The sequence below is a fragment of the Artemia sp. Qi Xiang Cuo genome, chromosome 8 (assembly GCF_049724085.1).
Source record: "Artemia sp. Qi Xiang Cuo chromosome 8, ASM4972408v1, whole genome shotgun sequence".
In the NCBI taxonomy this organism is placed as follows: Eukaryota; Metazoa; Arthropoda; class Branchiopoda; order Anostraca; family Artemiidae; genus Artemia; species Artemia sp. Qi Xiang Cuo.
The window spans coordinates 29686071-29705416 of NC_142801.1; the positions used below are offsets into that span (position 1 = coordinate 29686071).

Below are 19346 nucleotides of genomic sequence, written 5' to 3' on the forward strand. Positions count from 1 at the left end.
TTTTCATCTGCATTTAAATCAGTGCCCAAGTTTTCCATTTTATCTATTCTACAAAGGAACCCCCAGGTTCTGAACTAATGAATGTTTGACATGTTGGGGAAGATATTACTTTGGTCACTTCTGAGCTCTCGACTAGTTGCATGACTTCAAATATGAAAAAAGGGCTTTCCGGTGTCAAATTTGTCATATCCTCATTTGGAGGCGTGTCGTTGAGGGGTGGGGGGTCCTTTCGGTCCTGGCATCGTCCTAGCTAAAGCATCTTAATTTCTTGGATATTATCCCTTTGGGTTGGAGGAGGAGCGTGTGTAGCTGTGTTGGCCTCAGTTCGTTTGGTGATGCAGTGAATTGTTACTAGTATCCAGTTCAAAAGGCCCTTTCTGTGCTCTTTTGATCAATATTAACACTCCCCCTTCGAAACATGGACCCTTTCCAAACAGCATTACTGCGCTTATTCCTACTCATGTGGTCGTTGATTCTTTTTCTCACTTTTATGGCCATAAGGCTATCTCTTTTCCTTTTTATTTAAAAGTTGGGTTTTCTTAAAATTTAAAGTAGGCTCAACTTTTGTAGTTTTCTTAAAGAATTGCCTGTTATTTTTTTCGTCCCAACTTTTGTCATAGTTACTTAACATTTTGTTAACGTAAAATTGGATCTTTTTTTCTTGACGTTTTTTTCTTGATATGTACGTTAACAATTTTACGTTAACATTTTGTTAACGTAAAATTGGATCTTTTTTTCTTGACGGGTCTGACACAAAAAAAAAAGAAAAAAAAAAAGTAAATATAAGAAATAAAAACAAATCAATGCATCAAATTGCTAATTCATTCATTGAAAGGAAAAAAAATAATGATAAAAAGATACGGTAAATAGTTAAAGATGTAATTATCCAAAAAGAATTGTGGTTTTCTTATTAGTAAGTTTGAATTTTTTTTTTTTTTCAATTTTTTATTTCCATCTGGCAACTATGGCCTTTGAGAAGTAATTTGTTGGTTTTTTTTCTTTGTGGGTCGTAGACCTTAAATATGTGTCGTCTACGTGCAAAATATCCTTGTCTTGCTGTTAGGAGCTTTTAGCCCAATTGAGACGCTCGTTTCTTTCAGGTAATTGGTTTCATGGTCCTTGTGCTTGGGATGTGCACCTACAATAATATCCTACCAAAATCATGGCAAGGCTGCTGTGGACGATGCAGAGGGCGAGAGACTCTACCTGAAAATGAGCAACCAATACCTTCTGGGTTTGGTAGTTCCTGTATAGCTAATGTTACTCCTCAACTTCAAGAGAGTCCGAGGAATCCAGAGAATATTGTTTATCAATAATTTAAATTTTTACTGGATGCTGTAGGAATTTAGGCTTAATTTTGAGTTTGATTTTGGGCCTAAATGTTATTATTTTTCTTTCTTCATTTTTAATAGTGATATTTCTTTATATTTTAGGTAAAACTCCCCGAAAAAGTTGAGAATAGACCTATAATTCATTTGTTAAAGAAAAGTAAACAAGTATAGTATTTGTTTTTATCTTTTTTGAAAAGTACGTAAATTTGCATCCTCTTGACATTCTTTAGTCTTCTTTTCGTTTGGTTTTCTAATTACTTATCTGGCTATTCATTGGGAAATGTAAATTAATTATCCATCTAATTAGGATCGAACTCTAAATTGTTTCATCTTTTTGACATTCCATAACCTCTAGTTTCTGTTTATCCTATCTGAAATAAGGAGGATGATTCGATGGAAATGAAGATTTTTTTATTGATAATAATAAATAGGTCGCAAAAGAAACAACCGTAAAATTTCCATATAAAACTAACAAAACAAAAATAAACATTACTCCATTACATTCACAAATAGTCCCAACACAAATTAGCTTGTTTGAAACGAAAGATGGATGTTTTCATATAAATGGGGGCCCCGAAACTGTTTTTGAAACACGATCTGTAATTGGTTCAGTACGCAAGCTTTACCCTTGCCCTTGGCATATGAGTATATCAACCATTTAATATCCGAATCCACGTACAAATTCGAATTACTGAATCCGAGTCTACGTTTTATATCTGGATCTACGCATTCTGAATGCGTAATTCATGTCCTGTGTCAACCTTTTTTAATGGTTTTATATAACATAAACGAAATATAAATAGGCTTATTATTGCTGTGACGTTAGTTGTGTTTAATGCCATTTTTATTCTTAAAAACAGAAATTAGCCTACCATTTCTACTCTTACAAGTTTGTTGTATCTAACTTTAATTTGGTCCTTTATTCTCATTACTTAAGTTTGATATCCTAAGTGCCATTAATCTCAAAAGTTTGAAAATTGTTTAGGGGTTAATTTACGGTTTTGTTAATCGTAGTTAAATTGTGTCTGTGACGATTTCTATCTCGTTTTAGTGACGTATATTTATAGTATGTCCTGTTCGAGTGTTTTATTACAAGCTCTATTTCGAGCTTGGGAATCTCTTTTATATTCTTTCGTCAGTTTCTTTACGCTGTTCATTTTTTATTATTAAAAATTATTTTCATTTTTTTTTTTTTTTTTTTTTTATTAACCAATAGGTCACAAAAAAAACATTAAAGATGTATGCTTGCAAAACATTAAATTTTTTTTTATTAAAAAATAAGAAAATTCCTGAAAAAAAAACTCTTTGACATCTCGTTAAAATAAGACCATGGCGTTCAATTATGTGAAACGCATTGAACATCATATCAAGGGTACGTTTTAAATTAAATTCTAAACAATATGATAATAAAACACTGTTAGTTTTTTACTCTATAGCACCTCAATTCATCAATAAGTTGTGTAATTATCCTTTCATTGCTAAGAATATAGCCTATATTGTTTTCATTTTAGCACTTCAAATCGTACTATATTTCTTAATCGTACTATAATCGAATATCTTTACAATCGAAATATATATCTCTATAATCGAATGTTAATATATAATCGAACTATATTTCTTAAGGAATATTGAAAATTGTTTTTTTTAGGGAGTCTTGTTCACTCCACAAAACAATTTATTGTCTTGGACTCAAGGTTTCTGCAAAAGAAACTGCATTTAATTTTCTTCATTGTCTCTTTCGTTTCTTCTATTGTTCGATTTTTTGGTTTTGACGTGCCTTTTCTTTGTAGCACCCACAAAATTTTCGATATACAGTATATTGGGTTTCATTTTTTTAATTCGATGGTTACACCATTTTTGAACTTTTTCGTTGGCTGTGAAAAAAAACGGTTTCTGCAATTCTAAATTGTAGGATTGTTGTTTTAAAATCTTTTTGTTTTCCGGTATGACTAAGATATGCTGTTTCTCGAAATTTTATGGTTTTGACTGAAATTAGTAGTATGCTAAAGACCAAGACTGTTTTTATAACAGATTGCTTTGTTGACCTCTTTTTTTGAAACTGTTCTTAGATATTCTAAGTATTTCTGAAGCGTTTGTATTTTATTATATATTAGTTTAATTATTTTCTGTAGATTCAGATTTGTTTGTGAAATATAAATTGATCTCTCATGATTTTTGTTGTTGGAAAAACAGGATGTCTAATGGCCAAACGGTTATTTCATATTGATTCAAATTTTGCTTTTCGCCCTAAAGTTTCTTTCACGATGGGAAGAGACATCTTTTTTTTTCTCTTAGGAAAAGTGGAGTTAAAATGGGTGTGTTTTTTTATATTGAAAAGTATATAGTTTAAGCGTAGATTAAAAAAAAATTGTTGTACAAAGGTAAATTTGTAAAAGGCAAAGCCTTTTATTTTATTACTATTTTACTGTATAATATTCGTCAAGATATAATTTGTGGATTCAGTTTAAAGATTCGAACACATTATAGTGTTAATTTATTTGCTAATTTTTTTTCCTTTCATGGTAGTGGTAGGATTTGCGATATTTTTCTCGTACTCGCAAGAAAACATAATGTGTGGGTGCTGCGTTTAACAAAACTAGTAAAGTTAATAAAAAACAAAAAAAGGCAAACTTAGATTTTAAATTGTATAAAAATTAGAACATGTTTTGAACTCTTATTATCTTCGTCACGCTTCCATATAGTATTACAACCAATCACTCCCGGGTTGTTTTTTTTTTTTTTTTTTTTTTTTTTTTTTTTTTTTTTTTTTGAACACAGAGATGTATTATAAAGTGGCCTAATTTACTGGTTGTCCATATTATCGTTTATAATTGATATTTTGAATGTAGATTGTTATGATGAATTTGTAGCTGAGTTTGTCTCACCGCAAGATAAAAAAGAAAAAAGCTGTGGCGTATACTCTTTTGTTAGGACGTGAGAACAATACTATGCACCCTTCCCCTTAGCAACCCCCCCCCCCAAAAAAAAAAAATTAAGTTGTTTCTAAAAGTTTCAACTCAGCCGTGAGAAAGAATATGGTAGACTTACTTAAACTACCTAGAAAAATATGTCACTATTTTGATTAAACTTGTTGACTTACCCTTGGTATAACGTCAAGTGAATGTTTTTAGAGCTGAAAATTAATGACTGACTGGGCGCTGTGGACACTAAAAAACAATGTATGTTAACAACAAGAAAGAGATAGTAGCTTAAGCATGAATTTTATTTATTGTTTCCTTGTTCACTTATCAGTAATGATGGCTTGTATAATTTCAGCTCCTATTTCTTTTTTCCTTTCATATATACTAAATCAAATTTAGTAAGAGAAAATTTTTTAGGGGGGAGGGGCAAAATAGGTTGATCCGATAAAAAATTTTAGGGGGGGCGCAAAATAGGTTGATCCAGTAAACTTGCGTTAGGAGCAAGTTTAATTAACGCAAACTTGAGTTAATTAAGTAAATTACACTACTTTAGACTACGCTAAGGGGGGTGCCCCCCCTGGATCCACCACTGGGCCTGTTAGAGAAAGCAAAAAAGGTAACTATCTTCATTAGGGTCTGTAAAAAAAAAGTTTCTTTCAACAGTTACATTAAGATCGAAGCAGTGGTTTAGCCAAAGGAAGATTTAAGAGGTTCAAACCTCCTTCCTCTTAGGTGAGTATCTATGAAAAATAACATGGAAATAAAGACTATCCAACGGATATTTCTCAAAGGTGGGTCCCGACCTTCGATTTCAGTTAGAGTCCTCTGATTAGCTGTTATCATAAAATATCGCTTAATCACGGACAGTGTTGGGAATTTAGCCCAACATCAACTACAAGACGGTATTACTGCAAGGTGCTGCCAGTAACTCATCTTAGTTTGTTGCTTTCTGAGGATAGTTTCACAGAATACACATTTTTAAGCATCTTTGAGCAACAGGTAAACCCAACATTTTCAAATATAAGGGTGATTGCAAAACACCACTTCATTTACATCCCCTCCCCCGATATAAAAGGCCCAATGATATTTTGTTGGAATACACAGGGGGTAAGGAGAAGAGCAAAAGTACGTATTTGGCTAAGAAGAAAGAAAGCACTTATTGTGTGTATGGCTCCATAGCTCTAATAAATTGAAGACACAATACTCGTTGTATTTATGATTTAAAGTTCAAACCAAGGAGTGTTGCGTAAACATTTAGTAACAAGAATAGTCAAAATCTTTTGGTACTCTAATTGCCTTCCTTAATTTCACTAATTTTATGCTACCTATTTTTGCATCCCTTCCCTTGCATAGCGAACTTGAGAATAGATGAGTTTATCACCTGTTGATATCTTATTGATTATATTCGATTCTAACTAAGGTATTTTGACTTATCTTCAACTGCTTGAGATCTAATGCTAAATAAGGGCAAATTTTTTTCTGTGGGAGGAGCTGTTGGATTGCAATGCTCGTTAATCAAACAGTTCCTGGTAACGAACTGTAAGAAAGGAGCGACCCGGCTCAATAGTAACCGAAACTATGAAAAACGGAGTTCTGATACCAATAGATGCATCAAAAGAATTAGATTTTTATGCTGATTTCAAATATATAAGTTTCATCAAGTTTACCCATTAAAAGTTACGCGCCTGAGAAAATTTGCCGCATTTTCGAAAAAAGGGGGAAATACCCCCTAAAAGTCATAGAACCTTAATGAAGTCACACCATCAGATTCAGCGTATCAGAGAACCCTACTGTAGAGGTTTCAAGCTCCTGTCTGCAAAAATGTGGAATTTTGTATTGTTTTGCCAGAAGAAAGATCACGGATGTGTGTTTATTGGTTTTTGGTTTGTTTGTTCTTTCCCATGGGTTATCGTATCAACCCAGTTGTCCTAGAATATCGTGAGAGGGCTCATTGGAACGGAAATTAAAAGTTCTATTGCCCTTTTTAAGTGCCCCCAAGAATGGAGGGCACCTAGGCCCCCTCCCACGCTTATTTTTTTCCCAAAGTCACCCAATCAAAATTTTGAGATAGCCATTTTGTTCAGCATTGTCGATAATATGATAGCTATGTGTTTTAGAATGACTTAATCCCCCAAATTCCCCGGGGAGAGGGCTGAAAGTTATGAATTTTACCCAATGTTAACATATAGCATTGGTTATTGGGAAGTATACAGATGTTTTCAGGGGGATCTTTTCTGGTAGTTGGGTGGAGGATGGATTGGAGGTTATGTGGGAGGATATTTACATGAAGGAAGTTTTCATGTGGGGAGGGACATTGCTATGAAGGGGGTGCCGGATTTCCCAGCATTATTTAAAAAAAAAATCAGAAATTAAATAAAAGAAAACAACAAGTTTTTCAACTGAAAGTAAGGAGCAACATTGAAACTTAAAACAAACAGAAAATATTATGTTTATGATTGGGTTCGCCCCCTAGTCAATACCTCGATCTTTAAGCCAAAGATTTTTTAAGTACTTTCATAAGAGCTACTTATTCTGATTAACGCCCTTTGTGATTAAGGGGTCATTTTTAAAGAATTGGAACAAAATTTGAACTTTAGCGTAAAGAGCGAGGTATTGACTGGGGGGCGAACCCCCTAATATACGTATTAAAAATATATGAATATAGAAGCTCGTTAAATAAGTTGGAGCAAGAAGGAGCAAGGATGCTCCTTTCGTGAAGGAGCAAGGATTTTCAGGGTGACACATCCCTGCACTTACGCAAGAGTGCATTTGCTTCTCTCAAATTTTTAATTTTGTTACAATTTGCCTGTTTTATCGAATTTACCCCCTCCTAAGAAAGAAATTCCTGCACACATATTTGAAGGGTTTGCTTTGAAGAGCGTCTACTTTCGAAGAGTTGCCCCGTTCCTCAATCGTAATGAATTCGGTCTTGAACATTGGTTATATGGTAACAGCATGGTTTTGAAAATGCTATCCCTATACTATATCTGTTAATTCTTTCTATAATAACTAATTAACCGTCCTTAAGTTTTTTTTCTTATGTTTTTTAGCGTACATAAAACCCACTGAGTAATTCAAACTTGTTGTAACAAAACATCCAAGGATTCTGCGAAGTTTCGAGTAAAAAATTGAAGGACAGTCAGAGCTAATTAACCAAGAATTTACAATGGATGGTTTATGATGAAGCAAATTGCAAATATTACATTGAACTACCCATATTAAAAGATAGTAACGGATAAATGTTTGAAACAACAAGAAGCCAATGGGCCTGAAAGTTTATTTCACACATGTTAGGCATTAATTAAAACGATACAATTTTAAATCAGGTTTCTTACAGGAGATTCTGGCTACAGTTCACATTTTAAAAAACATGTAGTGGCTCACTAATATTTGTTGACGTTTTCTTTTATTCATTTTATTTGCAATGCAGCCTGCGGCCAGACTTTTCATAGTTAACGTAGCCCTTTACGACAAACACGTTTTTGCTGTTTAACCAACGTGACTGGTGGCAGCAAAGACCTTTTCTTATAATATTGAACTATGTTTGTTTCTTCTATGTATCATTTTCTTCATTTTGCACTATTTGGCCCTCCCTCGACTATTCTGAGCGTATTCTGTGTGTTTTTGGCTGTAATCCCCGGATGCTCGGCTTTGATGCATGTTTGTTGCTGTCAGAGGCAATGCACTATCATTGACTTTTAGTATTTTTTATTTAAAAAATGAATTAATTTTTTTTTTCGGCCGCTTCAAATGAGAAGGATGGTCGTGGAAACTTGGCAGGAGGCTCTTTCGATTAGAAGTTCCAATTTTTAGTGCCCTTTTTAAGGGGTGAATATGATTAGTGTGTATGACCCAATCATTTTGTTCAGAATGAAAAATCTAATAGGTATACCTCTGGAGTCGAAACAACCCTTAAGCCCCGAGGAGCAATAACCCTAAATTACATAAATTAAACGGTGTCGTACCTATGTTATAGCAGAAAAGGGGGCATATTTGTTTTTGGCTGTGTGAATGGCTTAAAGCTCCTAGAGATCGCTCCCTAAGCCAAGATTTCCCAGAGTTTTCCAAAGATATAAGCTTGAAACGACCTGCGTACCTGAGTGCATTAAAAGATTTTATGTGCACCAGAGCTTCCAAAATATTTTGTCTGTGATATTTCAAAAACAACTTGAGGGATCGAGTTGATACTTTCAGGATGTCCTTGGGGCACCGAGTGGACCATGAATTTCAACTCAGGGGGAGGGGGATACAAATTTGTATCTACTTCGTCTAAAGGTTTTGCGCTATGAGCCCTGTAACATTTTTTTTTCGCAGTGAAGTAGCAAGGTAAATCGAAAGTTACCAAGTCTACCCAGGTTAGCAGTTCATGGTTAATAGTTCATTTATTCAACAACAGATTTGATAAACAAAGGAAAAAATTTCATCATCGTAATCCCTTCGCAAGGCTCTATGACTAGTAATGCAGAGAGAGAAGGAAGGGGGGGGGGGAGAAAAAAGGGGAAACAGACTAGAGTAAAAAATAATGGTAAATCGTCGCCCCTCCCATTACCTGTCTTAAACCAAGTCAACAGAGTGAGGTGCTATGCGCAATAAATATTTCCGACAAACATTTCGAACATGCCCCAGGGACATCCACCCTAGGAGGGAGTGAAATAGAACAAGAAAAATTAAACAAATAACTAAAAATGAAAAAGAACATTAGGAAAAAACATTAAAAAATTTTTCAGTTTTTTCATGAAGGTACAAATCAAGTAACACTCTTTAGCTGACTCAGGCAAAGTATTCCAAGCAGTATAGCAGGCAGTCAGGGAATTGAAGTCTGATCTGACTGACAGGGAGAGTAAGCTGTAAATAAGGCCTGAACTATGAAGATGATGTGAATTTTGATCAGAGACAAGAGAACAGCTATGAGGGCCGCAGGAACATTGCCTTTTTGTTAAAATAAAGTGAAAGACACACATCAAAGTATATAAAGCGACTCAAAATCCAAGTAATGGTTTAGTAGCAGAAATTTTTTTTTTAAGGATAAGGTTCCTCATTTTGTTATATATTTTAGAGAATGGTTTCAGAAAGGGAGAAAAGGTTGATAATCTTGTGGTAAGGCTGTAAGAGAAACATAGCTAGATAGCGTATTTGCAATATGTTGGGAAGGACTTGGGGTATTAAGTTAAAACTTTAAGGGGTCGAGGGGACTTCAATTTTTTTGTTTGAGGAGGGGATGAGAAGGCCAAAAGATATTTCATATCCACAATATTGGTTTGCCTGATAATGGAGCCTGTAAAACGGTCACAAAATATTTTTTTCGAACAGATTGAAACATATCCGAAAGTCTCTGAGTTAAGAGCATCCCAAATAAGCAGGAAAAAAAACAACTTGATAATGATTTTGGTTCCCCCAGTACGTTCTAAAATATTTTAAGTGATTGGACAGCAGTTACTGGACGATGAATGTTTTTAATCATCCCAGACCAAAAGATTCGTGACGCCAAAAAAAGAACCATAACACTTGTATTTGCTCTGATAGGCTCAAACTTACGAGGCTTGGAGAGTGGACCTAGCAAGGCCACCTTGGTCAGGTGAATAAAGATAAAAAGAAAATGAAGGAAGCCTTGGCTATATCAATTCATGACGGAAGAATATTTGGAAAGTGTTTCTAAACATAAGCTTGAAACTTACTGTGGATATAGACAGGGTCAGGGACCTCAATGCAGACAAAAAATATTGAACGAAAATTGTTTGTGTCGACGTGTGAAAGCAGAAATAGGCTGATTTTTCTTTCTCGTTATTGGCTTGCGAAAAAAATATTCCAAATGAAAGTAAAAAGTGACATTAAAACCAAGAAGAACAGAAATTAATCTGTATATGACGGGGGCTGCAACTTCCTTTGACCCCATGCTCTTTGCACTAAATGTGGCCTAGTTGTTTGGTTTTGGAGTCCAATATGGTTATTCAACGGTTAATACCAAGCGTGGTATTTCCCGATTTCCTTTCATAGCCCTCGATATGAAAATGTTATTGTTTAGCGGAAATGCGAATAAATAAGGTCTCTTATTCTCGAAGCGAGGTGATAAAAGAAAAAGGTTCATTAGTGTAGGGTTGTTTTAGAGCCTTGTTTCTGAAGTATTTGAAAAATGGAATAGTTTAGCTGAAAGAGTGGAGCTTGAAGGGGTTCTTACTCCTTCCTCACATACAGATAGTTTCTGATCGATTTCAGTTTTAATTTCACCCTTTACTTCCACTTGGAAAAACTTTTTTTAAAATCTAATTTATGATCGTTTTTGATATCCTGTTCAAGATGATTCACGAAGTTTTCCTTCAGTAATATAGTTTTTGTACAGTTCAATCTTTGTCATTGTAGAGAGTAACTCTTTAGCAGTGGTGGTTCTGGTCTCTCTCTCGCCCGAGGTAAAATGTTTATTATCCCCCTCCTCTTGTCTCCCAAAAATTTTCAGGTCAAATTTTTCTAAAATCTTCCTTTATTTACAAAATTTTCATTTATTAACTAAGTTTTTCATTTGTTTAAATCTGACTTTTCTTACTTTATATGGGCAAAGTCGAAACTTTGGATTCAATTTGCTTATGTTTACTTCCAACTACACCCTCTACTCTATTTTAATAAAATCAAAATTTCAGTAATTACAAAATCGTTATAAATGTTCGATTATTTACTTGAAATTTTGTGCCACTAAAATTTCAGCGCCCAGGCAAGTGCCCTCTCTGCCTCCCCCTTAAAACTGCCTCAGTTCTTTTGAGTTTCAATCTCGCAATATGTTTTTCTGTTATGGGTTGAACCTCTTGACCTTACTTTTTGAGAATTGTAGAGGGGGAAGAGGGCATACAGTCCTTCAGTCATGCCAGACTGCAACTGCTTCCAATGATCAATCCAAAATTTCATGATGTGCTCACCTCTCACCTAAAGTTAATCAGCTATCCCTTACATTCTTATAGCTTGTTTATTTGAAACAGGGAATGTCTTTCATATTCTACAATTGTTTAAAAAAATTTAAGTACGGTCAGAATTAACCAAATATAAAATTATCACCTTTCCAAAGCAATTAACTAATATACTTTTTCAGTTGAAACTAGTCATTTGCATAAGTTAGGGCAGTTTCCTTGAAAAGTCTTTTGAAAATCTAAAAAAATCTTGCCCAAAATAACTGTATGATCCTAAGTTTAGCAATGTATAAAGAATCTACCCTTTCTTGAAGTAATATTTGTAAATCCTTCTTTATGAAATGGTTGATTCTTAACAACTTTGAACCTCTTCCCGGATTTGAATAGTCATTCTACCTCTGAGTATGTATTTCTTATATAATACTGTAGATATATTTGGGCATTTCTGATCCAAGTTGCAACCCCAAATTTTTGACATTACGCCATTTTTTGCCAGGATGGCACCTCTAACAGAAAATAGTGCAAAAGGAGCTTATTTGCCCTCCAATAACAATCGGCTCTTAAGAAGGACATTTGAAGTCACTACTTACGTCAGATTGTAACTTATTCCAAAATCCTAAGACTAGTGTTTCGATGAGATTTTCTCTAATAAAGATGAAAACGAGATAGAAAAAACAAGATAACAAATAAATACATATCCATGACGCTAAAAATACGAAATATCGGAATCTTATAGTGAAGCACTTGCAAGCCTTGCTTTTTCTGTCAAATCTTAAGTATCTCATCCTGATGAATTACCTATTACTCAGGATTTTATTTATTGTCTATTTCACAAAGCAAAGCTTTATTTCTACGTTTAATTTTTTTACTTATATGAACAAATTCTGGCTCTCTGAATTTTGAAAGTCTAAATAAGATTCACGATATTACATTCCTAAAAAACTTCCCTGAATTTTCCAAAAAGATGTAACACAGAAATGTCACCCAACATTCCTTAGTGCCTGCACTGTATATAACCTTTCTGTAAACTATAGTTTTTAGATAATTATTAATTTCGAGAAACTAGTTTACGAACATTTCTCTAGCAAAACACCGGAATAATAGAAGAATTGATATTGCATTTTCAAATTCACCCAAAAAATTCATCAAGACCGGATCGTAATTTATATTTAATATTAATTTGCCGGAGAGCCAGTTTCCTTTGCCATTGCTAACAAAAACTTCAATTCCAGGCCAGTTTACAGTTGTCTTGCTCGGATAATGGACTACTGTATACCATTCATCGTACCCAAATTTTACAGAACAGTGTAATAGAACTCAATTTAGAAGGGAGGTCTTCATTTACCCTTGGATACGATTTTTTTTAAAGGATTATCGCTTGTGTGCTTAAACAGTTTTCATTTTAGCATATGCTGCTCTTCGCCACCATTTGGGGGGCTCTGACACCCAGGCTTTTTCTTATGAACATATACACTATAAGATAAAGAGAAACAAATAGCTTCCTTGCTCTTTTAGCTAATAAATCGTATTCTATTCTAAGAAAATAACATTCATAGAATAACTTCTGCTGTGGAGTATAGAAGAGCTACAAATAAGATCGAACCATATTTGGAAATGTTTTTGTAAAGTATAGAAAATTCATCAATAAGAGTAGTTTGAAATTAAATGGAGGAACTTATTTATGGCTCGTACAGAAGTGGTTAGGGAAAGCTCTTATTGAAGTGGTCCAAATCTTCAAATCAATCAGGGGAATACGAAGTAAATGATCTCAAGATATGTTGCCACTATTATCTTCACATTTATTCAAGCAGGACTATAGTCAGGGGACAGTATGGGACGAGGGGGGGGGGAGCTTCTACTTTTCTGAAATGTGAAAATACTACATTAGTGCAAAAATCTCGATTATACGGCATATATTTTATGGTGCATATGGTCCACGTAACTATTCAGCTTATTGTAGGACTTAAGAGATTCACCAAACAGAAGAAAAACCGTTGCTTAATTTGCAGAAGGTCTTGTTTCATCTAGCCCTTGACTTACTTGACTTAAGGCTCCTACCGAGGGTTCGGAGTAGAGAACGATGAGACTAGGCACCTCCGGTTTGACCTTTCGCTTGCCAGGCTCAGAGCTTCTTCCACCGGGATGTGGGCTTGGGTGAGGGATTCATCGGCTTTGTCTTTCCACCTAGTGGGTGGGCATCCTCTGGGTCACTTCCATCCGTGTAGGGTGGAGTTGAAGGCGAATTCAACACGTGCTGGGACGTCGCGTGACATGCGAAGGAAGTGGCCATACCACCGAACAATACGCTGTGTGGAGAAAGTAGTTTGAGCGGTACCTGACCGGAGAGTCCAGCTGCTAACGAAGTCAGCCGAATGAAGTCTTTCGATTCTTCGGAGATGCTTCGTCTGTGCGACATCAACGGCGCTGAGGATAGATTTTGCAGCTGGCCAGGTCTCTGCTACATATAGCTGCACGGTGCTGACTGACACATTGTAAATGCGTATTTTGGTAAAGCGGATTATGTTTGACTTTTGTCAGATGCTGCTAAGCCTCCTGACAAGTGCTGACGGTTCGGCTATTCGAGATGTAAGATCTTTTGTGATCAGGCCATCCCTCGACAGAATAGATCCCAGGTAAGTGAAGTCTTCAACCACATCTACTCGGTTGCTTCCGATGCTGACTTCCTTTACAGTAGAACGGGAAGTGGGAGGCTCAAGGAGTATAACTTTGGTTTTCTACTAGTTGATCTTCAGTCCAACTTTCGAGGCTTCTTCTGAGAGCACCTGGAGAGCTATGGTGACCTTTTTGACGGTGATTGCAAATAGTGCTATGTCGTCGGTTGAGTCAGCATCAGATAGTAGCCGGTCTCTGAACTGAAGACCGAGCTGAAGGCGATTCATCATGCTGGTCATAACATATGTCTATGACGCAGTTGAAAAGCTCGGGATCGGCAGCGCAACCTTGCCGGACGCCAGTCTTCACCAAGAATGTGGGACTGCGTCTTCCATTGAATTGCACGCAGCTTTCCGTATCCTCATACAGCTTTTCAAAAAGTGAGCAATACTTCTTGGGTAGACCCGTAGATCTTAGTATCAGCCAAAGTGAACGGCGATCAACAGAATCGAAAGGCAGCCTTAAAGTCCACGAATGCGATGTACGCTTTCGGTGGAACTCTCGCGTCTTCTTGATCAACTGGCGCATAGTGAAAATTTGCTCCGTCGTTGATCTGCCGGGCATGAATCCGGCTTACTGGACTTTTCTCGTTCTACGAATAAAGCTGGAAAACCTGTCCAGGAGTGACATGGTGAAGAATATACCAGGAACAAAGAGAAGCGTGATCCCACGATAGATGGAGCAGATTTGACGGCTGCCTTTACGTTTCCAGAGCGGCAATATGATACCAGCACGCCAGTAATTCGGTATGCTTTCCGTCGTTCATACAGCTGAGAAGATTAGCTGGAGTCAAAGAATCATCGCTGCACCCCTGTACTTGAGGAGTTCTGCAGAAATACCACAGACGCCGGGGGCTCGATTATTATTTAACCGTTTTACAGCATTTTGGATGTCAGAAGTGGTAAACGATTGCTGTAGGAGGTCGGAAGTAGCCTCGGGTGTGACCATGGGTGCTTGAATCAGATCTAGGTCGGGATGAGCAACTGCCTCGGCGTTCAGAAGCGTTGAGAAGTGACTGATCCAGGTGGAGAGTTGGCCTGCATCGTCATCCAGCATGCTGCCGTCAGCAGACAAAACACGGCTCACGGTGGAAGTCTCCCATTCCGTCAGCTCGCGGAGGTGTTTGCACAGGGAGCAGGTGTCTCCTTTCCTTGAAGTATCTTCAAGATTGCTGGCTTTCTTGTCAACAAAAGTCCTCCTATCACTGTGCAGTAGGCTATTGCACAGGCCATTGAGAAGTCTGTACTCTGGCATATTCTTTGCTAAGCGAGCCTTCCGGCACAGCTCGATCACAGACAGAGTCTCCTGGGATATACAGGGTTTATTCTTGTGTCTGCTGCGGCCAATGGTACTGCCAGCAGAATCGAGTATATTATCTTTGAAAGGCTTCCATGCTACTTCAGGGTCGTCCAGAACTTGGAGGCAGCTAAACCGGTTAGAGATGTCGAGAGCATACTTCTGTTGCATCTCAGATGTAGCCAGACTACTCAGATCGAACCTGGGAGGCCGTCTTTTTTGTCCTTGCGCTCTCAGGCGTAGCCTCAGTGTGGTGACTACCATCCTATGGTTTGTGTTTCCAAGCTCGGTCAACCTATAAGTCCGGCAATTTGTTATTGACGAGTGCCAGCGACCCGATATCATAACATAATCAATCATCTTCTTGGTCTGGCCGTCGTTACTATACCAAGTGTATTTGTGTATATCTCGTCTCTGAAAGAGCGTGTTTGATATGACCAGATTATGCATATTGCAGCGATAGAGAAGTCTTTGTCCGTTGTCATTCAGTGAATCCGGAGTCACAGGACAGATAACACTTCTCCCCACGCCCTCCCTGCCATTTACCGTCGCGTTAAGGTCTCCCAGAAGAGTGACGATGTCGTGGGGTGGGACTCTAGACAGGGTCGCTGATATCTCCGCATAGAACTAATCCTTCACTTCCGCAGGACTCGGATTGGTGGGAGCATAGCATACAACAATTGTCCACTTTCCATGCTTGTGCTGGAGCTGAGCCATCAGTATTCTATCTGAAATTTGTTTATAGGAGAGAAGGCATCTCTTGACTCTGGCGTTCAGCACGAGGCCTACACCATTTGTCTTGCTTTTTGGGTCACAAGACCAGATCAGGTGATATTCTTCACCAATATCCTCGGACTCTCTTCCGACAAGGCGGGTTTCCGTAAGACCAACCACAGCTATATTGAAGCGTTTTAGCTCATAGGCAAGCATTGATTTAGCTCCAGGAAAGTTGATTGTGAGTACGTTCCAGGTGGTGAGTCGTATTCCACCTTGGTCAATATGGTCTAAAATCGGTCTAGGGACATGCTGGTGTCGTGGAAGGTACGGGGGGGGGGAAGGTCATCCGAGGCAGTATCATCGTTTTTCGTTGCGGTGAAATGGAGGGTTACTGGCCCAACCGAGCCTAGGCCTGGGATCTAATTAGAGCTAGGACTTTCCTAGATACTGAGAGTCCCTGGGGTGGGCTCCATCCACCTCATCAGGTTGAGGCTGCCCATTAACATGGAGCGTCTAGTTAGAAGACACCCCATATCCAGAGGCACGTGATCAGCAGACATAGTTTGCCTCATTCCGGACGAACTCCATCCGCCTCTAGCCCTTGTCTTGCAATAATTTAAATAACGTTTTCCACAAGACAAGTTTTCAAAGAAAATTAAAGAGCTCTAATAACCCTAGAAGGAGCAAAAATAAAGTCAAATAATCTTCCAAACGTAAAACTACCACAAATCACTATCAATAAATAAATGAAACTAAAAAAGAGCAGAAAATACAATAAATAGCTGAATCACACTCAAAACGAGTAAAAATTAACATCAGTAGGGCTGATTAACCCCATGCCTTCTCAAGACTAGAACATAATTTGCGCTTTACTGACAAAAAACAACAACAAAAAACAAGCAAACAAATGACCGGGGATTGTCAGTTTAATTGACATATATTAACATTTCTTCCTTAAGGTTTTGATGATTTTTCATTTATGGTGAAAACACAATAAATGTTTCACCATATTTTCATAAAAGTGGAAACATTTCAAACATATTCTGTTTTCAGTAAAGCGCAAATTGTGTTCTGGTCTTCAGAAGGCATAGGGGTTATCAGCTGTACTCATGTTAATTTTTACTCGTTTTGAGTTTGACTCGGCGATTTATCGTAGTTTCTGTTCGTTTTGAGTTTCATTTATTTATTGATGGAGATTTGTGGTAGCTTTACGCTCCGAAGATTCTTTGACTTTTTTTGCTCATTTTTGACTTAATGGAGCTCTTTACTTTTCTTTGAAAAATTCGTCTTGTGGAAAATTTTTTTTTAATTAATTTCTGTTCGTTTCTTGCTGACATAGTCTTTTCATGGAAAAAATAATATTGTATATCTTTTCAGTTTTCAAACAGTTCGTGGTAACGAACAGTAAGTAAGGAGCTACCCGGCGCAATGGTAAGCGAAACTCTAGAAAACGGGATTTTGATACCAATCGATGCATCAAAAGAATCAGATTTTAATGCTGATTTCAAATATATAAGTTTCATCAAGTTTAGTTCTACCCATCAGAAGTTACGCGCCTGAGAAAAGTTTGCTGATTTTCGAAAAAAGAAGGGAAAACCCCCTAAAAGTCCTAGAACCTTAATGAAAATCATGCCATCATATTCAGCGTCACAGGGAACCCTAATGTAGAGGTTTCAAGCTCCTATCTGCAAAAATGTGGAATTTTGTATTTTTTGCCAGAAGAAAGATCACTGATGCGTGTTTATTTGTTAGTTGTATTTTTTTTTCCAGGGGTGATCGTATCGACCCAGTGGTCCCAGAATATCGTGGGAGTGCTCAAAGGAACGGCAATTAAAAGTTCTAGTATTATTTGTAAGTCACCGAAAAATGGAGGGCAACTAGGCCCCCTCCCACGCTCATTTTTTACCCAAAGTCACCCGATCAAAATTTTGAGATAGCCATTTTATTTAGCATGGTCGAAAATATGATAAATATGTCTTTTAGGATGACTTAATCCCCCAAAGTCCCGAGGGGGAGGGCTGAAAGTTATGAGCTATACACAAATTTAACATATAGTATTGGTTATTGGGAAGTATACAGATGTTTTCAGGGGGGATTTTCGCTAGTAGTGGGGGGGGGGGCGGATCGGTGGTTATGTGGGAGGATCTTTCCATGGAGGAAGTTACCATGTGGGAAGGGACAATGCTATGGAAGGGGCACCGGATTTCCCAGCATTATTTAGAAAAACGATCAGAAATTAAATTAAAAAAAAACATGTTTTTCAACTGAAAGTAAGGAGCAACATCAAAACTTAAAACGAACAGAAAATATGACGTATGTGATTGGGTTCACCCCCTAGTCAATACATCGCTCTTTAAGCCAAAGATTTTTTAGTACTTTCATAAGAGCTATTTATTCTAATTAACAGCCTTTGTGATTAAGGGTAATTTTTAAAGAATTGGAACAAAATTCAAACTTTAGCTTAAAGAGCAAGATATTGACTAGGGGGCAAAACCCCTAATATACGTATTAAAAATATATGAATATAGAAGTTCGTTACGTAAGTTAATTTGTAAGTTACCTCTATTTATTACTAATAAAAAACGTTCGTAAATAAAATTAAACAAGTTTCGAGAAAGCCATTTAACCAAATAAAAGTAAAATTAATATACAAATTTTGTTTTAATTATTCATGTCCGGTGAGCCGAAATCAAAACCTGCATTAATTCTAAAACGTTCAAAAATTAAATAAAAAAAGAAATATTTTAACTGAAAGTAAGGAACCACGTTAAAACTTGAAACGAACAGAAATTATTCCGCATATGAAAGGGACAGTCTGCTCTTTAACGCCTCGCTCTTTACGCTTAAGTTTGACTTTCTCACAACTTTATTTTTTTAACAATAAAAAACTTTAGCGTAAAGAGCGAGGCTTTGAAGAGGGGACAGCCCCTTTCATATACGGAATAATTTCTGTTCGTTTTAAGTTTTAACGTCGTTCCTTACTTTCAGTTAAAAAACTTGTTTTTTTTTTATTTAATCTTCTATAAGAATCCATAGTATGGGTTGCTATTTGAATATTGGAAAAACTTTCCAACAATTTTTAAAACTGACCCAAACAGTGTTTTTTAATTTAATTTTTATAGCTTCTGAAGTTGACCTGAATAACAAAACTTAACATCATTCCCAAAAGATTCTATCTATGCTCTTTCACAACCTGAATACACTTACACTCTTTTTATTTATTTCAATTGCAAGAGCAGAAGTAGTAATAGTAGTATCCCCAAAAGTTTCAACTTTATAGTCCCTGTCGTTCTCGATAAATTGCTGAGGTGTCTTATTGGCAACCAAAAACACTTTGCCTTTTGATTTGTTTTAGTGCAAACATTTAGTTTTAAGGCATAACGGGCCACTTGCATAGTTTGGGGGGGGGGGGCTGACATGCTTAATATCCCTTAAGACATAGTTGCTGGACCTTTCTATTATCCTGAACAAAATGGCTGTCTCAAAATTTTGACTGCATGCGTTTGGAAAATTAA

The 19346-nt window shown here is 36.8% G+C and overlaps 1 protein-coding gene and 1 long non-coding RNA gene across 2 annotated transcripts in view; one reads left to right on the top strand and one right to left on the bottom strand.

Annotated features, from left to right (window-relative positions):
* Positions 1-3503, top strand: part of Tango9 (transport and golgi organization 9) — a 45553-nt gene extending 42050 nt beyond the window's left edge. Inside the window, 1 exon segment of the mRNA XM_089093338.1 lies at positions 1101-3503. Within this exon segment, the coding sequence (XP_088949464.1) occupies positions 1101-1316 (216 nt within the window). The 3' untranslated portion in view covers positions 1317-3503.
* The window catches only part of LOC148949314 (uncharacterized), a 101074-nt gene that overhangs the window by 21429 nt on the left and 60299 nt on the right, over positions 1-19346 (bottom strand). The window lies entirely within an intron of this gene.